This window comes from Mauremys reevesii, linkage group 6 (genome assembly GCF_016161935.1).
Source record: "Mauremys reevesii isolate NIE-2019 linkage group 6, ASM1616193v1, whole genome shotgun sequence".
Lineage (NCBI taxonomy): Eukaryota > Metazoa > Chordata > Testudines > Geoemydidae > Mauremys > Mauremys reevesii.
In genome coordinates, this window is record NC_052628.1 from 29790308 (window position 1) to 29814200 (window position 23893).

Sequence of the window (23893 nt, forward strand, 5' to 3'; positions counted from 1 at the left end):
GATTTTTCTAAATCACATTTAAAATCCCACATCAGCCCATATGCAAAAAGGATCAAATCCTTTAATTTGTATACAGAGAAACAGGTTTTAATTTTGTGTCATCAACAAAGTTAATAATTGTTCTCTCTCATGCATGTGCATGCACACTCATAATGCAGTGTAAATAAATACCAGCAAAGGTCTGAACACTCTGGGGGACCATACCACTGATGTTCTTTCAAGCACAGCTCATCCTACACTTGAACTATCTTTGTTTTCTTTTAAGCTGTTATCATATCCTAATGTACAGTCTATAATCTGTAGCTGAGATAATCATGTAGAACACTGTCAAAGACTTCACTAAATTTAAAATAGCAATATGCTATTAGAGGAAATGAAAGCAAGTATGAAAATCCATGAGGAACTTTACTAAAATGTCAAAAAAATGCATAGACTGGGAAGAGAAATATTTTTCATTGGATGAATTTCATTCATGTATTCATCAATACTTATGGTGACAATTTCTGATTTAGTCCACATTGTTAACACATCTGTACATTTTCAAGGTCACTGGGACCTTTTTATAAAAAGCAACATGTTTGTTTTTTAAAAACCAATATGAATAGCTTGTTTTGGATTCTTTTTCTGTCTTCCTAGTGGTGCTCAGATATCAAGGTGATAGGCATGGTAGACATTCCCAGAGAATGGACTGCTTATAACCCAACAAACACAAAAATTGTCAACTCAAAAACATTTCTGAGGATTCAATAGTGGAATCAAGGAAGAAGTAACGTGGCAGCCTAAGAGAGAGCGTGTTTGCCCCGGGGATTCTCAGTGGCTGTCAGCTGTAAACTAGATGGAGCATCTACTCAATTATCTTTGCTTTGGACTCATTTCTCTGTTTGTTGTTGGGTGGGTTTTTTTGTTTGTTTGGTTGGTTGGTTGGTTGGGTTTTGTTTGTTTGTTTTTGTTTTTTAGTGGGGAGGAATATTGTTTGTGCCAGTTTATTGGCCAACAGAGATGATACAAAACATTTGCCTTTTGGAAGAGAAACCTTTCTGAGTATACACATTATGTCCCTATATTGGAATTGAGATCTCACGTCTATTATATTGATTTAAAAATATTGTGTTTGCTCATAAATTGGAAATTAGTACTTTTACAAATCATTTGTAGCACCATGATTTGTAGCATGCCATTAACTTCTTTTGATCTGAACCAAATTAATGTCATTGAAAACAATTCACAAGAATATCCCTCTAGAAAACACGGCAGAGGTAAAAGCAAAGGTTTATGGGAGGCCTGCAAGAGTTTCTTAATCACTTGCCATAGCTAAACTGAGTACAAGAGTACAGTGTATTGTTAACATTTTAATAATATCTACACTGTAATACAGTATCACCTACCATGTCATTCTAGAAGGCAAAAATAAGCAGATTTCACAAAGATAATGTAGGGAGTGAGTCCAACTGGTACTGAGCATCAGCAGCTCTCATCAACCTGCATGGGATTTCAGTTTTCCAACCATCACCACTGGCTTGAACAAGAGTTTTATACTGTACTCTACACCTCTCAGGGCCAGGCCTTTAACACAAACTGATCTGTTTGCTGGATATTATGGACAAACTTATTGTTTATTTTTTTTAAAGGAGCAGGAGAATCTAGTACACTGAAAAGGGTACAGATGATAAACATATGAGATGGAAAGGGCACCATAATATCCTACAGCATTCATTTCACAAAAATATTCTTTAGTCCCATAACCTTCTTCAGGTTTTTTACTCAACAGAAGTCTTAACAGTCAGTAGTTATATTTTACTGTTACTTTTGGCAGTTCCCCACACTTAAAAAATAAACAACAAAAAAATCAAAACAATTATGGTCTGCAATTTCAAAAATGGATATAAGCAAGAAACTAAATGACTGATTTGTAATTATTTGTGCAGAAACCCTTCCCAAATACATTTTCCTGGCTATGGTAATATTTCCTGGCATGCCAGATACTAGGGAATGCCATTCATTCCTGGAACTCTGGAAAGGTAACCTCTGTCAAGTTGGTAGATAGCATGAGATCATTCCCCAAAGTATTACTCTTGGAAGTGGGTAGGTAAGAAGGAGCTAACTCAAGACTGTGGCAACCACCATTTTTAAACCAGGTCAGTAATCAAAATATTCAACCTACACACAAGCCTTCAGGACATTTGTATTCCAAAGACCTGCTAGATTGGAAATGCTTTCCATTTTCACTGTCATAAGATGGAAAGTGTAACACAGTCAAAGTTAAAACGTTCAGGATTAACACAAGGGTTTAGCTGCGCAGGTCCTATTAATTTTTATGGGCATCAAACCATTGTGAGCATCTAGATTGCATCTGGAAGTGAGTCTCCTAGCCTGGGTCGACAGACTTGGATTGCCTGGGGTCGTGCTAGCATGATAAAAATATCTGTATAGACATTGTGGCTCAGGCTCTCAAGCCTGGGGACTGGTGGGGTGGACTTGAGAGCCCAAGTTCCAGCCCAAGCTACAATGTCTACACAGCTATTTTTGGCATGCTACCACGAGCCCCCTCCCCCCCGCCAACCTAAGCTGAGAGGCTTGCTCCCTGGTGCTATGTAGACATACCCTAAATTGTTTGAAACAAATGGGGGACAGTATAAAGAAATAGTTTTACCAGACAGGATTCCAGCTGACCCCTGAATTTTACAACAGAGTCTCATTCTGAGCCTCTGCTCACACACAGACTCTTCTGCCATATATACTCTACACTTCTCTATATAGAGAGAAAATGGTAACACCGGTATGTCTTCTTCATACAAACAGGCACATCAACTAGTCCTTATGTGTAAATAATCTGAATGGGCAGTAAAGATGCCTTTTTCCAAGTCATAGATTTCATGATTCCCCATGCCCAGTTTATGTATATCTCTTTAAAGAGTTCTAATTCTTCATTTTTAAAGGAATAGAATGTTAGTGAATGGATATATAAATATATGTCTTACCTCCTCCCACTGGTGTATGTATCGAATTAATCTCGAAAGACGTAATAAACGCAACAGGCTGAGGATTTTTGTAAATCTCACAATGCGAAGGGCTCTAGCCGTCTTGTAAACCTCTGAATCCATCCCTTTTTCTACAATGAGAAAAATATAATCCACTGGTATTGATGAGATGAAGTCAACCACAAACCAGCTTTTTAGGTAATTCATTTTGATGACCTTAGGGTCCAGTATTATTTCAGAGCTGTCTTCATTGACAGTCCCAGTTCTAAAATTCATGATCAAGTCCAACAGAAAAACAGTGTCTGATGCCACATTGAAAATAATCCATGGTGTTGTTGTTTGTTCTGTAAAGAATGTGATTCCAACTGGTATGATGACAAGATTTCCAACCATCATTATAAGCATTATTAAGTCCCAGTAAAACCTACAAGAAATAAAAACAACAAATAGAATTATTGATGCAGTTATAAAATTAAAAACATCAATTTAATACTGAGTATCTATATTGTAAGCCCTTTGGGATCAGGTTCTTGTCTTTGCATCTGTCTGTAAAGAACCTGGCACACTGTAGGCAATATGGAAATCAGTGGCAGCTTTGCCTAAGAGAGGACTACATGATGAGACCCATATACACTATTATTTCCTCTGTGTATTTTATTTATTCTATTAAGGCTATGAGAGTTCTTTCTTTTAAGCCATTTGAAACATGCACAATCACTGTAAAGACTAATAATTATATAAAAATTACACAATCTGCCTACTTGTGATTGGCATCTGGGATAAATGCAGGATTGTGACAAGGCATTAGTTTATTCCCTCCATGGCATATCTAAAAGGTGAATATGTGATTCCGTAGATTTCCCCAGACTTCCTGTCAAAACCTATCAGTATGTTTACATAAAAAGTACTGATGTCTGGTGTCAATCATGACTACATTAGCAAGCTAATTAAGTTCTTTCTTGCCTTCCATCCAAATGGAAACCCAAAATCTAGCAGATAAGACACTAAGTATACTCATGCCATGATTGCACTGGAAAAAAACAGTAAACCCAGAAAAAAATAAGACCCAAACAACAATATCCAAATCTTCACCCATTTTTTCGACCTGAACAAAACTATCTTTTGTGAGGTACTAAAATGTTTGGACAGTAGAGCTGGGAAAAATACTTTTGGAAAATAATTTATTCACTCTAAAATGCAGCATTGGTTAACCAGAAACCATTCATGAATTTATGTTGTGTTCACCTAATATTTTCAGCCAAACTGAAAAGTTTTGGAAATGTCAAAATGGAACATTTTGTTTTGATCCAACTTGAAAATTTTCCTTTCAATTTTGGGCATTTTGACGAAAAAGCAAAGTAAGATGATAATCATAAAATAGCCTGGGGACTGAGAAGAGAAGAAGGAAACCTCCCTTATAACCTTTATACTGGTGGTTAGGGAACACGGGACACTGGGATATTCTGATATGGGTCATTCTCAATCTCTCCTGTTGAAGCTGTCCCACTTTGTCTAACTAAGTAGTCATAACAGCAGAGACTTGGGTCTCCCACATGCTAAGTGAATGCCCTGATCACTAGGCTATATAGATTCATTCTCACTCTCTTCCCCTGGCCCAATGACTATGAATTGCCACTATGAATAACAAAAGTCATTGGAACAGATTCAACAGGAGAGATCGAGAAAGACCAATACCTAAACATCCAATAGTCAGTAGTTAGATCATTCATCTGGGAGGTGGGAAACCCATTTTCAAATCACTTCTCTGGCAGAGATGGTAGTTGACCCAGAGGCTCCCAAATCTGGGGTGAGTTCCCCAGCTAGCAGGCTGAAAGTTCTAATAGCCTCCTCCATTTTGTGAATCTAGGCCTGTTTTGATTTTGTCAAAATGCCTAAAGTCTAAATGAAAAATGTTGAGTTGGGTCAAAACAAGATGTTTTGTTTCAATTCAACTTGAAGGTTTTTTTACCTTTTGATTTGCTGAAAATGTCTGGTTTGCAGAACATTTTTGGTTCACCCTTAAATGAAATGTTATGATTTCTCAGACTGACAATGAACTGAAAAATCCATTATTCACCCAGCTGTACTCAATAGTTTTAGGTGCTCCCATGTTAGAATCCCACTAGTTCCATCTTCTAGACGCCTGGTGGGTAGCATATTACTCCATACTGCAACAGAAAGACCCAGAAAGGCTCTGCTGGCCATTCTACCACCAATGTTTCTTGACCTTTAACATTTTGAGACTGAGGATTATCCCTGATTGTGGTGTATCAGTCTCAAATCCCGAATGTTTACTGCACAAATGGGAGTCAAGCCGGTATCCTTCCATACAGAACATGCATCCATTGGGATTGGGATTGAAGGGCTTCAGTCTGGGACTTTAAAGCTGTGACTTTCCTACAGGACACAACTCAAGGGAAGGTAGGCTTTGTGTCAAAGAGGACAGAAATTGGAAAGGAATAGTTTCATATCTTAAGGAACATAAGAACAGCCATACTGGGTCAGATCAATGGCCCATCTAACCCAGTATCCTGGCTTTGACAATGGCCAGTGAAAGATGCTCCAGAGGGAATGAACAGAAGAGGACAATTTTGAGTAATCCATCTCCTGTCGTCCAGTACCAACTTGTGGCAGTTGGATTGTTGATACAACTGGAGCATGGGGATGTGGGACCTATCCTCCAAGAACTTATCTAATTCTTTCTTTGAACCTAGTTATACTTTTGGCCTTCACAACATACCATGGCAACAAGTTAAACAGGTTGACCATGTGTTGTGTGAAGAAGTACTTCCTTTTCTTTGTTTTAAATTTGCTGCCTATTAATTTGGATCCATTACATAGGGGCAGAAGATAAATGATCTAACTAATTATACAACAGACTAAAAACAACTAGAAAGTGCACTATAGGGCAACCAGAAAGATTCCATATGCTAAAAATCTTTGCTCCAACAAAAGTGAAAAGAGATTAGTCTTTATTAGCAAAGTATCTTTAAATGAAATTCAAAAATTCACACAGACCAGACTCTTGCAAGTAATTCCCTATCTATTTCATGCACTCTTATTTCTTTCTGGTGCATTTGAAACCTTGCTATAAACAAAGCATGAAAGCAAAACTTACAAAATTTTCCCATTTTTTCCAGACAAACTGTGGCTCCAATTTGTTTAACACCTTGATAACACTGCTGGTCAGGTGCACATTCATTGGAGTAAATGCCTAACAGTCCATTATCAAGACTAGTACAAAGGATCTTGGTTTATACAATAGGGTTGTTGGACATGCTAGAACTGCCGCATAGATGAGAAAGCTGTTCTACTTTCACATACAATAGTGCTATAGCCCATGATTACCATCCCTGCAATCACTTCTACAAAATTATCTCCCAAAGTGATTTAACTGCTTTGAGAGCATTTATGAACTTCACCAAGAAATCCTGAATAATCACATAGCATACGCACATTTATCTATGGTTCACTCCTAAACAAGCCATTGCTTGACTTCTAATTGACCTGGAAGTTTAAGCGCCACAGGAAGTAGTTATATAACTAAGACTAACCAAGCCAAACAAAACCCAGAATGCTGAATGGAGAAATTTCATCCCAGAACAATCCAATGTATAAATGGATTAATTACACATTGTGATTATGCAGACCACTATGCTCTTCCTTGCACTGAATGTCAGCAAAAATGTATATCATAATCAGAGTTCATAGAACAAAATAAGATAAAAAAAATCTAGACTAGAGGAGTGTATCAAAGTTCTGAATATTTTTTATTCCACAAAATATAATGTAATCTGATTAGTTATTAAGAAAATGGATGACTATCTCATTTTGAAAGTATTCATTTTTCCTTTAGAAAATTCTCTGGTACACTTCTGTTTGTTCTGTATTGTGTATCTTTCTCTCAGGAGAGATGGGCTGGATGTACACGCCTCACCCCCTTGCATCTAGAGTAATAGATTCTAAGGCCAAAAGGGACCACTGTGATAATCTAGTCTGACCTCCTGTATAGCACAGGCCATGGAGCTTCTTTAAAAGAGCAGATCTTTTAAAAAAACATCCAATCTTGATTTTAAAATGGTCAGTGATGAAGAATCTTCCGTGACCCTTGGTAAATTGTTCTAATGGTTAATTCATCATCATCATCATCATCATGTTCCTATTAAACCTCTGGCATTTAGGGTAGTGACAAAGCTCCTCCACTCCTGTCTGTTTCTGGCAGATCTTTCAATGGTTCCCCAGCTGTGCCCGTGTCTTCAGATCGGCTTCCACAGCTCTTTGCTGAGTTGTTTTTGGGTGGCCTCATTTTCGCTTGCCTTCAGGTGTCCATCTTATTGCTACTCTGGTGATGGAAGCAGTTTGTATCTGACGCACATGACCTGTCCATCTCCAGTGCCTCCTGGCAATGATGGTGCTCAGATCCTCTTGGCTGCACTGTGTCAATAGATCTTGGTTTGAGATTGTTCTGGGCCAAAAGATATGGAGGAGTTTTCTGAGGCAGGTTGTATGGAACAAAGACAGTTTGGACATGTCCTACTTTCTCATGGTTAATTACCCTAAGTCAAAAATGTACACCTTATTTACAGTCTGAATTTGTCTAGCTTCAACTTCCACTTGCTGGATCATATCAGATGGACGTCTTCAGTTATCAGATATGTTTTCCCTGTCTAGGTATTTACAGACTGTAATCAGGTCACCCCTTAATCTTCTCTTTGTTAGATTGAGCTCCTTGAGTCTATCACCATAAAGCATGCTTTCTAACCTTTTAATCTTTCTTATGGCTCTTCTCTGAATCCTCTCCAATTTATCAACATCCTTCTTGAATTGTGGGAACTAGAACTGGACACAGTATTCTAGCAGCAGTCACAGCAGTGTTAAATACAGAGGTAAAATAACCTCTCTACTACTATCTGAGAGTCCCCTGTTTATGCATCCCAGGATTGCATTAGCTCTTTTAGCTACAGCATCACACTCGGAGCTCATGTTCTGCTGATTATCCACCACAACCACCAAATCTTTTTCAGAATCTTTTTCTACAGCCTCTACTGCAGAAAGGCAAGGGAAGCAACTAGAAAGTAATAAAGTGCATTTCCTACCGATAGTGTCAGACCATTCTACTGTTCAGGTAAGAGAGTACATGCTCAAATGCTTCATGAGGCAGTGCTGTGAGCTGCCACTAGAACAGAGAGAGCATTTCATTTTAAAAATTCTTTATTTTTTGTAAACCAAACCCTTGTCTTGAAAATTCAGAGTTCCATGAATCCTATAAAGATTCTTCTGAACCTAGTACATCTATAAGCTTTTATAAGAGGAGAATTTGAGAAGAACCTGTGTTGTATCTCATTATATTTGTAGTGTAACATTCAATTTGATTCATTATTTTGAAAACATCATAGTAGAAACTATAAAGTATGATATTTCCATAAGGCATGATACAGTTTCTTAAACTCCGCTATCGGATTAAAAGAACAAATCCTTCCCCCACCTCCAGAAGTCCAGAGAGCATCCTGGTAATAGAACCAGTACATTTCCACTGCACAGAGACGCCTGATTTAGATGTGCTCCTCCTCTGTGGCATGGAGTCCAGCTCTGCAGCAGCACCCTGCACAGCAGTTTGCAGGTGGTGTTCAGGGACAGGTAAATGGATGGGTGTGGTATGCCAGAAACTTCTGGAGTAAATTCCCTCCCTCTGCTGAGGAACAACGACGACAGCTCTGCTGTTGCATTATGTCCTCGAGCTAGTGGGACGAGTCAGGATATCCCTGTGCCTAATCCAGAGTTATTTGCCTTGGAACTAGGGTGTAGATAGGGTAAGCTCTAAAAGTCCAACAAGAAAAAAAAAAGCATCCAAGAATTTCACGACAGTGCTTTGGGAGTATAAATATAAAGATACAGAAATATTGCAGTAAAGAGTAATTAGAGCCAAATGAACTTAAAAAATATCTGTGAGAGGTTCTAATTTCTGAGCTTTTACATGGCACATCAGCAATAGCCACAATGTAGTTATGGGTCTGTCAGCATTCTCTCTGGAAACCTCTTATTCGAGGTTTAAAAATTAAGTCCAGTACAGGTCCTTTGCACCTAACTGATCATTTGTATATCTATACCTAAAATTTCAGTTTCTTTATTTGCCATTGTCAATATTCTATAGATGTTGTTGTGCCTGTTAAAATATCTTATATTTATTACAGGTGGAGCTGTTAGCACCACCTATTAAGGTTGCCTTATACTTCCCCTAATAGACCCAGTTTTCAGTTGTTTATAACTTCGCCAACTTAAATATTTGGACTGCAATTTTACATGAGTGTCTGAGTCAGACTGAACTCTTTTGGTTCAACCATTTGCAAAAACAAGGGCTGGGAAAAATGCATTGTTTAGCCCATGTTAAAAAATACTAGCTATCTTTCCTCTGAAGTGCTCTAGCACACCCCTGATTTAGAACAGGGACTTGAAATTTGGTAGGGGACTAGTCTTTGAGTCACGCATGTACCTTTTGCCATTCCCATGAAAATCTGTGCAAGTTATAAGTCTTTGGAAGGACAGGAAATCACACACCACACTATAGACTTATTAGATTTTAGCAGCTAAAGTCTCTGAAGATTCCATCCTCATGGAGCATATCCCATCCTCTCATCATTCCTAGGGGTAAGCAGGCTACACATGCACCATCCCTCCAGAATGTCTGAGCATGCTCCATCCCTTCACAGTTCTTGCATGTGACCAGATTGACACTGCACCACCCCCATACAGCAAATGAGTGTGCTCAAGATAAGGGCTACCGGGGATAAGATGGACTTTCACTGTAACTGCTGCTCCCAGTTGCTCTGGGCCAATGTGTGGCTCAGCACTGGAACTGAGAACAGTCTGGCTCTCCTGTGTTCTCAATGAGCCCCCCCCCCCAGTTGGTACTTAGGCAGCATTGAGAAGGAAACCACCTGATCTGACAGCAGATGAAAAACAACCAGACCTGGGGTGTGTGGGGAGAGGAGGAAAAGGACTAAATTGGGACTGGAAGGGGCAGGGAAGGAAAAGAGGAAAGAAAAATAAATCTAGTGACTGGTAGTTGGGGAAGGATTTGGAGTGGCTGAGAAAGACAACTGACTGGGAGCCAAGGAGGGAAATGAGTGGGGAGGGACTGAGGTCACCCCAGCAACTGGGGGAGGAGGAGAAATGGACCGTCTGAACAAGGAGACTGGGAGTAGGAACCATTGTAGGGAGAAGTGAAACATATGTATCAAAAAGTCAGGGTTCGGGGGAAGAACTGGGACTGGCTGGACAGCCAGACAAGCAGCCAAACACATGACAAATGTTAGTTTCATTGCCTAAAGAGCTACTGGAAGTTGATCAGACACTATGGTGATGAGCATGGTATAAAACCACATAGGGATTAAAATAAACTGTGGAGGGGGAAGGAGTAAGGGTGGCATAGACTGAGACTGGACAAGATGCATGGGGAAGGAAAAGGGGAGACAGTGGTGGGTGGGAGAAGGGGAGAGAAAAAGAAAAACATTAGATTGCAGGGGTAGGAGGACTAGGACTAGCTGAGCAAGGAGACTGGCGACAAGGAGCCTGTGGTGGTGGAAGAGATTGGGACTTATGGTTTGTCTACACTACCAGTTAAGTCGATGTAACCTATGTCACTCAGGAGTGTGAAAAACCACCCCCCCTAAGCGGAATAGGTTACACTGACTTAAAGCGGTGTTTTCACCGTGTTATGTCGGCAGGAATCACTCTCCGCCAACATAGCTTCCACGTCTCATTTAGGTGGAGTAATTACATCGATGGGAGAGTACTCTCCCATCAATGTAGCGCATCTTCACCTGATGCACTGCAGCGATGCCGATGTAGCACAGTAGTGAAGACAAATTGTATGATTTTTCAGTTATGAAAGGAGTTATTTTAAATAGCAAAAATATATAATCAGGTTATAGTTGTTATTAAAGTGTTTTCTGTTTTATGTTAATATATGAATTTTGCTTCTAATTACATCTCTTCCACTACAGATTGCTAAACCTCTTTACTTACAGTCACTCTACTCTACATTCACTGAAGATCTAGTGCTTTTGACACCTCTGGAATCTACTGAAGCTTTGTTGGTTTATTTATTGCCACAGGACATCCTAGTTAAGATGAAGAGTCAGTTTAAAATGCGTGCCTACCCACTAGTGATTAAGAATTAATTATTACTTAATGTTTGTACAGTGCTTTGCATTGCAAAGCAGTATATGAGCTCTAGGTAGCATTTTGTTTTCTACCATATTCAACTAGCCTTGGGGAAACTGAATTTTATTTAAAATAATTTCAATTGTCACTTATTTCAGTTGTTGCATAGACCCTGCTTATTCCAACTGAAAGGGCCATACATATTTGGGGAAGAAGTTACTCAGGTTTGTTTTTCCCTTCAGTATTCCACTGTCTTGCAGCGTGGGGAACAATAAGCACTTCAGCAAGGCACAATGTCCTTGATGATGTTTATTTTCAATCTTTGATTTCTTCTTTAAGACACTTCCAGGCTGATCTAACACAAGTTGTCAGTGGGCTCACAACTCCAATAAGCAGAAAGGCTGCATCTCTAAACTGGGCACAGGTTGGTGTGACTTAAGGCTACACAGCAATCAGAATTTTCCTACAATCAGACTTCTCTGAATTCTATATAGTAACAGAATATTGTGGATGTAAGACTTGTGTTAGGGTTTAGCAGGTGCAATATCTCAGACGTATACAATGGGAATATCCTCCCTAATTTTAGGATTAGAGTCCTTGAGGCCTAAATATTTATAATGTAGGGCCATTATAGCATTGGGTCACAGAAAGATCTTTCAGGTAAAAGATGGATACATTATGTGACTAAGTAAAAGGCGCTGAGGACATATAGAGCACTTACATGTGAGCAGGCATTAGGTGAGTGTAAATTGAAATATCCATTTTTACCCTCTCCCTTCTGTGCTCAGAAACTGATCACATGGTTCTTTGGCAGCTTGAATAACAAAAATTTGAGTTCATTATCACAGCTGAGGAAAACAAAAACATTTGTACACATTTTATTTGAAAAAACTGCATGAAATTCATAGTCACAAATTCATGTTTAGCCAGTTGTATAAACTGGAAAAATAATGAAAAAAAGTTAACTAAAAAAACCAGAAAACAGTTGAATAAATTATTAATTTAATATCATTCAACCAATTCTTTTTATTACATGAGCCAGGACTTTGCTGTACGCCCATAGCAGAAGAGAGGAATTTTAGGAAATTTTCACAGGTTTTACTACACAAAATCTTGTGTCTCCTATTTGATTAAGCCCCTTGATTACAGCACTAGCATACGGTAATTGGAATACGTATTCAAACTGCCATTCTTTCCTTCAAGCACAATTTTTATTTTTTGCTTCATGAACGATCAACACCTGAAATCAATGTTCTGTGTAGAACAAAACAAATTCTGCTAGAAAAACCAGTAATTTGAAATCTTTATTAAAAAGTGTTAAGATAAATACAAATGTTCCTATTATCCATGTCAGAATTAGATTTTCATTAGAGGTGCCGTCTTTCTCTGGAATACCTTATATATAGCCATGCACTTGTAGTAATTTTTGGCTTTTAGTAATAGAATACAAGCTAGATATGTTCCCAGACAACTTTAACTTACATATCCCTGGAATGTGTGTGTTATCATTATACACACATCCCAGATCCTGCCAGTGATCTCAGGAGTGCAGACTTCTGTGCCTGATCAGTCTTCACTGACTTAATTAGAACTCCATGAAGATTCAGGGTTCTATCACAGCCATACTTTGCACATTCTAAATAAGCACTACCTCCATCCACCCCTCACCCCCCACAAAGGTTTTCCTGTATGCCTCTCACCTGCTTAATAGGAAATGTACCTCTTACCATTCTGGAGAAAAGGCATTTAAAGTGAAATTTACATTTTTCTCAGAAAAAATTGCATTCACTATCATCTTCCCAGAAAACTCTGCTTAAAAGCTACAAATATATTTATTGTGCAATGCTTCCATTGGTTTGGCTTAGAGGTATATCTGTGCATATAAACCATGAGTTCCTTCGTTCTGGAAAATGATGGTTTATAACTATGATTTAACAGAAACTGCTGGTCGGAACATAATGGGACAGAAGACGTAATGTAGCAATTTTCTGCTTTTAAAATTTTTTAATTGTTATATTTTACCCTGTACCCACTCTCACTCTCACACACAGTGAAATATCATTGTTCTTCATCTGCTCTGGGATTCAGATTATTTTGAGGGTATTACTATTGGTATTTTATTATCCTTCTGTATTGATCAAAATTGCTTTGTCTCTGCATTTCATCTTGAAATAAATATAGGGAAGATGAAAGAAATGGTTTTCATAACAGTGAGAAGTAATTTTACTGAACCTTTTGAGTTTTACATTTCTCTGTTCCCCCTTATTTCTACTCTATTAATTTCTATTTGCTGACATAGAAATACACATGTGGACAGTGGGAAGACTGAAGCAATTAGAGTCCCTTCCCACTACTTCCTCCTTCTAGAGATGCTAAATATCATAATAGTACAAACAGCCATTGAAGTCAACAAATGTCTATCCATTCACTTCAATGGGTTTTGGATCAGGCCCATCCTTTTTCTTGTATGAAAGCTACACAAACATTAATGCTAGGAATACCAACACAGGAATGTTCATGGAAAGTGAATAGAAAATGGGCATTAATATGGCATAGTCAAACTGATATTTGCAGAAAAATTCATCCAGCTCTACATATTTTCTACAGCATACTGTTCAGATATTCCAAAAAATGAATGTATTTGGAACAGTAATTAATACTTGTGTAGTATCTGTCATCCAAAGAACACAGAGCACTTCATAAACAACAGATTAAGCTTCATAGGTTGGAAAAGAGACATAGTTAAGTATTATACCCAATTTATTGATAAATGAACTAAGGCAAAGAAACAGTAAATAAGTTGCCCAAAATCATACAGTGAGTCAGTGACAGAGCCTAGAATAGAAACAATGAATCTCCTAATGCTTATTCCTCTCGTCTAACTGCTAGTCTACACAGTACCAACCCTTAATTAAAAATATACATTGCCAGTATGCTAACTTCTTAATTATCAGTAAATTCTGCAGTATATCACTTGTAAAAAGCATTCTTACTCTCAAATTAGAATGGCCAATTTACAAACATCAAAAACTGTTTTAGAGATACATCTAAAAATATTTGATCTGCAGATACTCTAGTTCCTTGCATTAGAACACATGCATTAATGAAGAATTTTGTCGTGTCTAATTTTAAAAGTCTATTAGGAATTGGACAAATAGCAGGAACCCACACTCAGGAAAGAAATGGAAGCTAAAGTTGGGGAAAGCCTTCCATGATTCTTGCCAACAGAGCACACTGTAAAGAGCAATTCCATCCATAATCAAACCTAAGGCACTCAGTACGCTCCTGTGTCTTAGAAACTTGGAGTTCTAAGTAACGCTTGTACTCAACAAAAACATGGTTAATAGTATGCCAGTGTTAGTACACCCTCATTCCATTTCAGAATTCCAATACTCAGTATTTTTCTTGAATAGATTTTTATAACCCATTCACTACCCCTCCTGCAAACACTCACCGCTACTACTGTTTTAGTGATCATTAAAGTTTCTGCCCACAAGAAGAAGTCCATGTGCTCTGCATATCCTCACAGCAGGTACTGTACAGGCAGTGACAGTGGAAGTTATACCACAGTCATCACCAACATGCCTCAGCCCTGTGCTAGTAACACCACTTTGGTGAGATTAACACTCTTTCCATCTTTGCTGCCTCTGCCAACAATTTTTGATACATGCACCAAGTTGTTCATTCCAGTGTATTTTTCTCACAAAACAGAGATGTTAATATAGGCCACCAAAGAGCTATGAAGTGGTAACTACTTTTGGTTGCTAACAACCTGGGCTGATTCTGAATCAATAATTTAGAAGAAGGACTCCATACGAATCTAAGTCAACAAGTAAGATTTACCCAGAATTGACAACAACTGTAAACATGTGTTTTGTTATCACATGGTAAAACTGGGCCTGTTGTATGCAAAACTAGGTATACAGTCAAGACCACACTAAAATGGGGTTACAACCTAAAAAATGAGGAAGACTTTCATATTTTGCATGCAAAGTACACTGCAGAAAACAAATATATTCAACATGTTTATATTATTTAATAATTGTTTAAAAAAATCCACAAAGGTCTAGATGGCAAAATATACCCAGTGCTGTGTGTGGTGTGGTCCCTACCTATTAACAGATACATATGTGGCTGAAATGTGATACTGATGTAGAATGTGAATGAATGTAAGTAGAAGCATGATACTTTGACTTCGAGTTACATGATTACCTAGTTGATTCTATTTATGTGTCTGACTCTTCTGCTCTAAGTTCCCTGTTACTCTGAATGTGTCAATAAATACAGAGAATGTAATGTAACAAATTTTCAGGTAATCCTTTCTGTATTATCATCTCCAGGATATTCAAATAAAAGCATCATTGAAGGGTCAAGAAACTTTTTATTGTAACCCTGGGCATTATAGGGTTATAGTGACCAGATTTTGCATCCAATGGCACTGGAACACTTTTTATAGCCAGGATGCTGAAAGCCAGCTAATGAAACTGTAAATCATGTGTGTTCAAAAGCAATGTGAAAAAGCACAATTTGCGTTCACACCACATGGGTGCAACACAGCTCTGGGATTCTAAAGAACTGCGAAATAATGCTAGCTTCGTTCTGACAGCACCAGCAAACTTTTCAGAGTAAAACCTGGGGATGCTGCAGCACCTGCCGCACTGCTAGTTCCCATGCCTATGTTTGTGCCTGCAAACTTTAAGTAAAGGTAACATATCTATTCATTTTACCTTTTACAGACAATGATTGGTATTATATCCTCAATCAAGTACCACATTAGAATATACAAATTAAGATTGTTTGTTGTGCTTTCAAGGGATGGCATTTTTTGTACAAAAATATTATTTTATGTCATTCTCTGATAGCAAGGCAGTAAAGAATACTTAAAACTATGCATAATACACAAACATACAGGAAATGACAAAGTTAAGGTTGTGTAAGCAACCTTAACTCTGCCCCCTGATTGTATCTATTATGATGCAATCTTATTAAATGATGACATATTATATTTTCTGCAGCAATCCTGCCTCCTTCGGTATGTGGGATGGACAATGTTCAGTGGTTAACAGCACTTCAATATTTAACTTTATCCTCATCTTTAAAGCAAGACAAAAATCATCCATCCCTACACTGTCCCTATGCACTTCTCCTTCCATAACGCAACCTCATTTATACAACACTGCCTTTTTCACCATCCAACATATGCATTGACTGAAATAATGAATCCTGTGCTGAAAATAGCAAATAATGTGCAATTAGAGATTGTATCATAATGGTTAGCGACCTTAAGAAAAAAAGGTGATTTACTGTCTGAAGTGCAATCTAGATTTCTTTCAGCCTGGTTACTTATGCTGTGGTGACTAAAATGAATCAGCCAAACTTGTCAGCTAACTTGCGCAGTTATTAAGTATAGCTGATATCTATTGAATTATTCATTTATAGAAAAGATGACTTTCCAAATGAGGGTGTGCCATCAAGATGTGCCTTTTTTTTTGCCTGTATAACCATGTAAACATATTACTATTACCTTTGCCCCTTCTCCTTAGGCTCTTGCTGTTCATTACAGTCCTTTGTTGTTCCATTTTCCTTTAGAAAAGCTCTGAAGCTTCACTGAGCTCCACACAGGTAGATCTGCACAAATCCCACATGGTCCACCAGTCTGAAGCTCAGTGACTAAGCTCTTCAAGTCAGGAACAGTGTTTCATGTGTCTGTGCAGAGCCTAGTGGAATGGAGCTCCATTCCTCAATAGGTCCTTTGCAGGCTACTTCAATACCAAATAATAATGGAATTTCCCTGCCTATTTTTAATAAGTGTTCAACTATTTGCTAGAAAGCAGTAAAGCGCTCTATCCTGAAAAATGTGTGCAACCAGTGAAGCTAGAGCTCATACCTCATTTCATATGCATATTCACATTAACTAATACAGCAAGGCAGAACTCCTCCAGAGCTCTGCCTCTTTCCAACACATACCTTTGTCATCAACATTGCCACAAGTCACAGTCCATGTTAATGGAAATGACATTTTTTTAAAATAAATATATGTATCTTTGCAGTAGAACGTCAAGATCTATTTATAAAAAGGAAATCTGCATTCAACTTGTATATGTGTGCATTATCAGTTCTCATAGAAAGTCGGCAGATCACTAGGTTATAACAAGCATGTATGCACAAAATGCATTTTAAAACCATTGTAATTTGGCTACATGAAAACTGATGTTAACTGACCAGCTGAAAGGCACATTTCTAACCTACATGCTATGTCCTTGACAAACTTTGTTTCTCTCCTGTCCCATTCACGCAACAGAACTATTCAAAATAATGTCACACAAAAAAGTGTAATTACACAAAATGGAAAAGAAATCACTCTACGGCTGAGAAGAAATATGCCAATTTTCAGGGTGAGAGGCAGAAGATTGATAGAATTCTAAGTATCTGGAAAGAATCCTCAAGAATGAAAACTTGTTCAACATTAACTACATGCTCCACCTATAAATATTTATCAATATATATAAAATCAAAACCCAATAAAATATAAAGAGAATTATTTAACAATCTACTTCACCAGCAAGATTTATATTTTGGTTGAATGTTTTATTCTCCACTATCGACTTTGAAGTGTCATAGTACTGAAATTCTTTCTGATCTTTGAGAGTTCAGACAAAGTATTTCCTATTCTTACATTACCCTGCACAGCACCAGTACTTGCTCTTCACATCATCCACCCAAAGTATGGGTTAAGGGTGACAAAGGAAAGTGTTTAAAAGGGGACTGGATAAATTCATGGTGGCTAAGTCCATAAATGGCTATTAGCTAGGATGGGTAAGAATGGTGTCCCTAGCCTCTGTTCGTCAGAGGATGGAGATGGATGGCAGGAGAGAGATCACTTGATCATTGCCTATTAGGTTCACTCCCTCTGGGGCATCTGGCATTGGCCACTGTCGGTAGACAGATACTGGGCTAGATGGACCTTTGGTCTGACCCGGTACGGCCATTCTTATGTTCTTATGTTTGCCTGCAAGTAAAGTTGCCTATAGCTGTAACCACTGATAAGCTGCTAGAATTAGCACTCATAGAAGCTTCAATGACAGACTTAAGATCTGAAAATATAATCATGAAAAGTAAAAGGAAAATTATTTCTAACAGTTAAAACTATTATTGTTTTGATAAACTAGAAGGAACCTTCTCTTAACTTACTGGGTTGAAAAAACACTTGAGTTAAAGTCTATTTTCACTTTTCAGCCAGGTTCACTTTAAATTCAGTTGACTAAATGAACATGGATCTTTCTTTCAGCAGAAGAGATTTTATTTGAGAGATTTGGGAAAACATTTTTAGTCAGATGTTAATGTTCCTTAAGAAAGATAGGTTTAAGTTTCTAAAAGAAGAAATGTTAATTTGCTTTAGTCCATATAGTATATAGACTGTCAGTTATGAACAATTCAAACAGACTGTCTGGGATTTATCCCAATATTAACTAGAACATCCAATTAGATAATATATTTTATCCTTGGCTACAAAGTTCTCAGTTATATGTCACCTCTATATCGTAAATATAAGTATTAATTAATGTTGTAATAGAATCTACAGGCCTCAGCTCTGTAAGATATTTAGCTTAACCAAAATAGACCCCAGGCCTAAGGAAAGACTTGACAAAAGCAACTACCCAGTAAGTGACCCTAGAATGATTGTAAGCTGTCACAAGAGAGCAATGACCCTATATCACAAGATGTCATGAGACAGAATGCTGCATTAAGTGTTTTATACTGCTGGTATTTAGGAGCTATGTTCTGTAATGTACCAGTTAAAGTCAGTTAGAGTATTCTGGGAATTTTTGCAGACATAGGGTATTAGTAATATGCTAACCACAAGAGTTTATGGTCACTGAATAATGTAAATGTTAATAAGTGTAAGGGGAACTAACAAGTTAGCCTATGAAAAGTGGGGCACCCTAAATTTAATTGGGTGTGGAAGTACAGATAAAGAAAAGGGGTCAAACCTTCATAAATATGTATGAACCTCAGTGGGCATCAGTGTACCATTATAAAAGTTGTATCTCAGCCTGTGTGCCTGGGAACACACCAGGGTGACACCCACTGGTCATGATTAGGACCATGAAGATGAGGAGGAGGATGACTGACACTCTGTGGTTCCACTGCATGAGTAATGACAGCTGTAGGGCTAAACTCTTTGTACACTCTCTGTCGCTCTACTGTGATATTGTTTATCCACTCTGTGGATTTGTTAATAAAGGAACTAATGGTAAATTGCAATTGTGTCTCATGTGCTCCTCGTGTCTCTCATTCTAATAACATTGATAATAAACTTCCTGCTACTGTAGCCATTTAGGAGACTGAACCTTTATTGACTACTGCGGTCTAAGAAATCAAACAATAATCAATACACCAATTCAACAATGGTGGAGGTAAGGGAAAATACGGGGGAAGCCAAGGGCCTTAAATGTTATGCTAATGTGCCAAAAAGAGAACTTAAACAACAAACACAAAATCCATTCAGATTATTGAAAGAAAGACACTCTTTGAAAAGTTAATGTTAGCTTGGAAAACACAGCGTGTGCAAGTATGTAATCCAACCAATAGTGAATATGAAACTGATTCAGATTATTCTGAAGTATCATTTCAGACAATGCATGAGACTATGGAGTAAAATTATCGAAAGTCACCTAAGTGATTTGAGAGTGTAAGTCCCACATCACTTAGGAGCCCAAGGGACGTGACTCTTCTAGTACATTAAACTTTTGTTCTTAATATTTTATTCTGTTCTTAGAATAGCTACAGTAAAAAAATCTATCCCTCACCTCAGATGTACACACACACAGGTTCTCACCACTTCCACCATTTTTAGACTTTTGAACAATAGATTAGTAAACCATAAAAAAGGCAGTAGAACACACCTCTGAGTTACTTTTCTAACCCCACTAAGCACCTATAATACAAAGTGATAAACAGCCACTGGATATTCACTGAGAGAATACATACAATTAAAATCCTATATTGGTCTTGGAGGCTCCTAAATCAGGTTATTTATCTCTGAATTATCCCACACATGCAACCTCTATTGTTTAATAAGTCTCTGGCTCATAAAGTTTTTCACATTTTTCACCCCTTCTTAAAACAGAAATACTCTGGAAGATCACTTCCCTATCTACTCCCAACCTTGATCTTTGCAGCAACTATACTGCTTGGATTTATTAAAGACGTGTGTAGGCTGGTGGGCCTGATCACCAGCCCAGGCATAAAAGTTAGCCACACCCAGTTCAGTCTATAGCCCTTACCTTAGAGCCATGTTTAGTCAACACAAACAAACAAAAAAAACACCATAAAGTAATAGTCCTGTTCCCAACCTAGATTATGAGGACCTTGGACAGTTTAACATTCAGGAACTCCCCCCAGCCCAGACATGTCCACATGGTCTGCTGGCCCTCTTTTACTCTTCTGCCACAACTACAGGACAGAGTACTCCCATCTATCTTCTGGTCCAACTTCCCTCATATGCACATCGCCTAGCTGGGAATCATCTACCCCAATCACTTGATGCTGTCCAGATGGGTTGGATGATTCTCAGTACTTGCCTGCGGAGCTCCTTTCCAGAACTGGCCCTTAAAGTGGCAGACTACCCTGTTATTTTAATCACATTATAGATTTCTTGCTTTAATGTGACAGGTGTGCATACTTGGTTATTTCCCCCCATTTTCATAGAATCATAGATTCACAGGACTGGAAGGGACCTCGAGAGGTCATCTAATCCAGTCCCCTGGACCCATGGCAGGACTAAATATTTTCTAATATTGTCTAGCCTGCTCTTAAAAACCTCCAATGATGGAGATTCTACAACCTCCCTGGGCAATTTATTCCAGTGCTTAATCACCCTGACCGTTAAGAAGTTTTGCCTAATGTCCAACCTAAATTTAAGCCCATTGCTTCTTGTCCTATCCTCAGAAGTTAAGGAGAATAATTTTTCTCCCTCCTTCTTGTAACAACCTTTTATGTACTTGAAAACTGTTACCACGTTCCCCTCTCAGTCTTCTCTTCTCCATACTAAACAAGCCCAATTTTTTTTCAATCTTCCCTCATAGGTCATGTTTTCTAGACCTTTTAATCATTTTTGTTGTTCTTCTCGGGACTTTCTCCAATTTGTCCACATCTTTCTTGAAATATGGTACCCAGAACTGGACACAATACTCCAGTTGAGGCCATATCAGCATGGAGTACAACAGAAGAATTATTTCTCATGTCTTGTTTACAACACTCCTGCTAATACATCCCAGAATGAGGTTTGCTTCTTTTTCTTTTTTTTCCTTTTCAACAGTGTAAAATGCTGACTCACATTTAGCTTGTGATCCACTATGACCCCCCAGATCTCTTTCTGCAGTATCCCTTCCTAGACAGTCATTTCCCATTTTGTATGTGTGGAACTGATTGTTCCTTCCTAAGTGGAGTACTTTGCATTTGTCCTTATTGAATTTCATCCTGTTTACTTCAGACCACTTTTCCAGTTTGTCCAGATCATTTTGAATTTTAATCCTGTCCTCCAAAGCCCTTGCAACCCCTCCCTACTTGGTATCATCCACAAACTTTATAAGTATATAAGTGCCATTATCTACATCATTGATGAAGATATTGAGCAGAACAGTACTCAGAACTGATCCCTGCAGGGCTTCACTTGATATGCCCTTCCAGCTTGACTGTGAACCACTGATAAATACTCTCTGGGAATGGTTTTCCAATCACTTATGCACCCACTTTATAGTAGCTCCATCTAGTATTTTCCTAGTTTGTTCATGAAAAGGTCATACAAGACAGTATAAAAAGCCTTACTAAAGTCAAGATATACCACATCTACCACTTCCCCCTAATCCACAAGGCTTGTCACTCTGTCAAAGAAAGCTATTAGGTTGGTTTGACATGATTTGTTCTTGAAAAATCCATGCTCACTGTTACTTATCACTTTATTATCTTCTAGGTGTTTGGAAATTGATTGCTTAATTATTTGTTCCATTATCTTCCCGGGAACTGAAATTTTGTATCTGTTCTGTTTATTTCATCTCCTTGGTGCAGGATTTTATGTTTATTACTGCAAAATCTCCTCATATTTCCCACAACTCAGACTACTCTAACTTTCTTTAGGTCACTTGTCTATGGTCCCTATACACAAAAGCATTTAGGCTCCTGATTTCCATTGAAATCATCCAGATATACAAGTGTAGAGAGGCACTTTTGTGGATTTTTATTAGTTTGGGAGGAGGGAGAGAAAAAGCCTCTGAAATCCAGAGAAAGTGTCACTACTCGAAGATTGACAAACTCTTTACTATGGTGATAACCTACAGATTTGCTTCTATCAGTATATTACATACATGATTTGAGATTCATGTCCCAGTCCTGCAAACACAGGCATGCTTAACTCTTGTGGAACTATTCACGTGCTTTAAATTAAGTATATGCATACATTTTGGAAGGATTGGAGCCTAAAGCTGTACTAAAAAAAGGAAAAAAAAACACTCAAAAGGGAACAAGCCACATTTTTCTTTAAATTGGTTTGCCTTCAATGAGGTTGTACATGTGTAATTGAAAGCAGAAGTTGGTCCATGGTATTTAGTATCATATTGTTAAAGCATATTTGCAATGCTTGCTTTCCATTTTTCCTCTTTTGATAGATAAAGGGAGAAAATTGCAAAAATCAGATTCATTCAAACACTATCAGACTTAACTCTATAATTATTGTGACGTTATCTGATAAACTATGACCACGTAGATCATTGTTGCTACCACTGTTATATAATTGCAACAAATCTTGTACAAAGGTCAAGTAACATGTCTATGAAAAGGTTATACTTTGCTGAATATAATTATGCTATTTGTACGCAAGCATCATTTTTGTATTTGAAGTTATGAGTATAGACTCTATCCCTGTATTTCTAAATATTTGCTCCTGGGGTAATGCCCACAAGGTAATTAGCCAGCACATCTTGGAGAGACTATTCAAATTGAGTGGGCCATCAAAAGAACCTCTAACTCACAATGGAAGATGCCCATCGACCCTGAAAGGACTTTCCTGTGAACGTGCTATTTGAGGTATAGGTAATGGTTTCTACTATAACTAAGCAGAATCAGGCATGGACACACGACTTGCCCATGTGACTACAAACACCATCTTGTTGCTGTAGTTTTCCACAGTGAGAACAATGTGTTTCCCTCCACATGAGAGAAGCTATAAAAGGCACTGGAAACATCTCCATTTTGCCTCTTTCCTGCTCAAACCTCTGGACTATGGATTTATACTAATGGGAGCATTCTAATCAAGGACCTTCCAATGATTTGAAAACAACCAGAGACTTGACATAAGCCAGCAGTTTATTCCATCACTGCTTCAAGCCTGATCCAAGAACTCTGCAATTATTATATGTATTTGATTCCTTTAACCACTTTTAACTCTCACCTTTCTTTCTTTCTTTCTTTCTTTTTATAAATAAACCTTTAGATTTTAGATTTTAAAGGACTGGCAACAGCGTGATTTTTGGGTAAGATCTGAATTGTATACTGACCTGGGTGTGTGGCTGGTTCTTTGGGATCAGAAGAACCTTTTATTTGATTAAACTGGTTTTAAAGAACCACTCATCTCTAAGTCTAGTGTTTTTGTTGGTGATACGAGAAGTGGAATGCCTAAGGAAACTGCTGTTGTGACTTCACCAGTGTGGTGAAACAGAAGTTTACGTTTGTTGCTGGTTTGGTATATCTCATGG

General features: G+C 38.0%; 1 protein-coding gene across 1 annotated transcript in view; it reads right to left on the minus strand.

Moving 5' to 3' along the window:
• Positions 1–23893, minus strand: part of HCN1 (hyperpolarization activated cyclic nucleotide gated potassium channel 1) — a 288556-nt gene that overhangs the window by 256074 nt on the left and 8589 nt on the right. The window contains exon 2 of the mRNA XM_039542782.1: positions 2979–3402. Within this exon, the coding sequence (XP_039398716.1) occupies positions 2979–3402 (424 nt within the window). The remainder of the gene's footprint in view (positions 1–2978; positions 3403–23893) is intronic.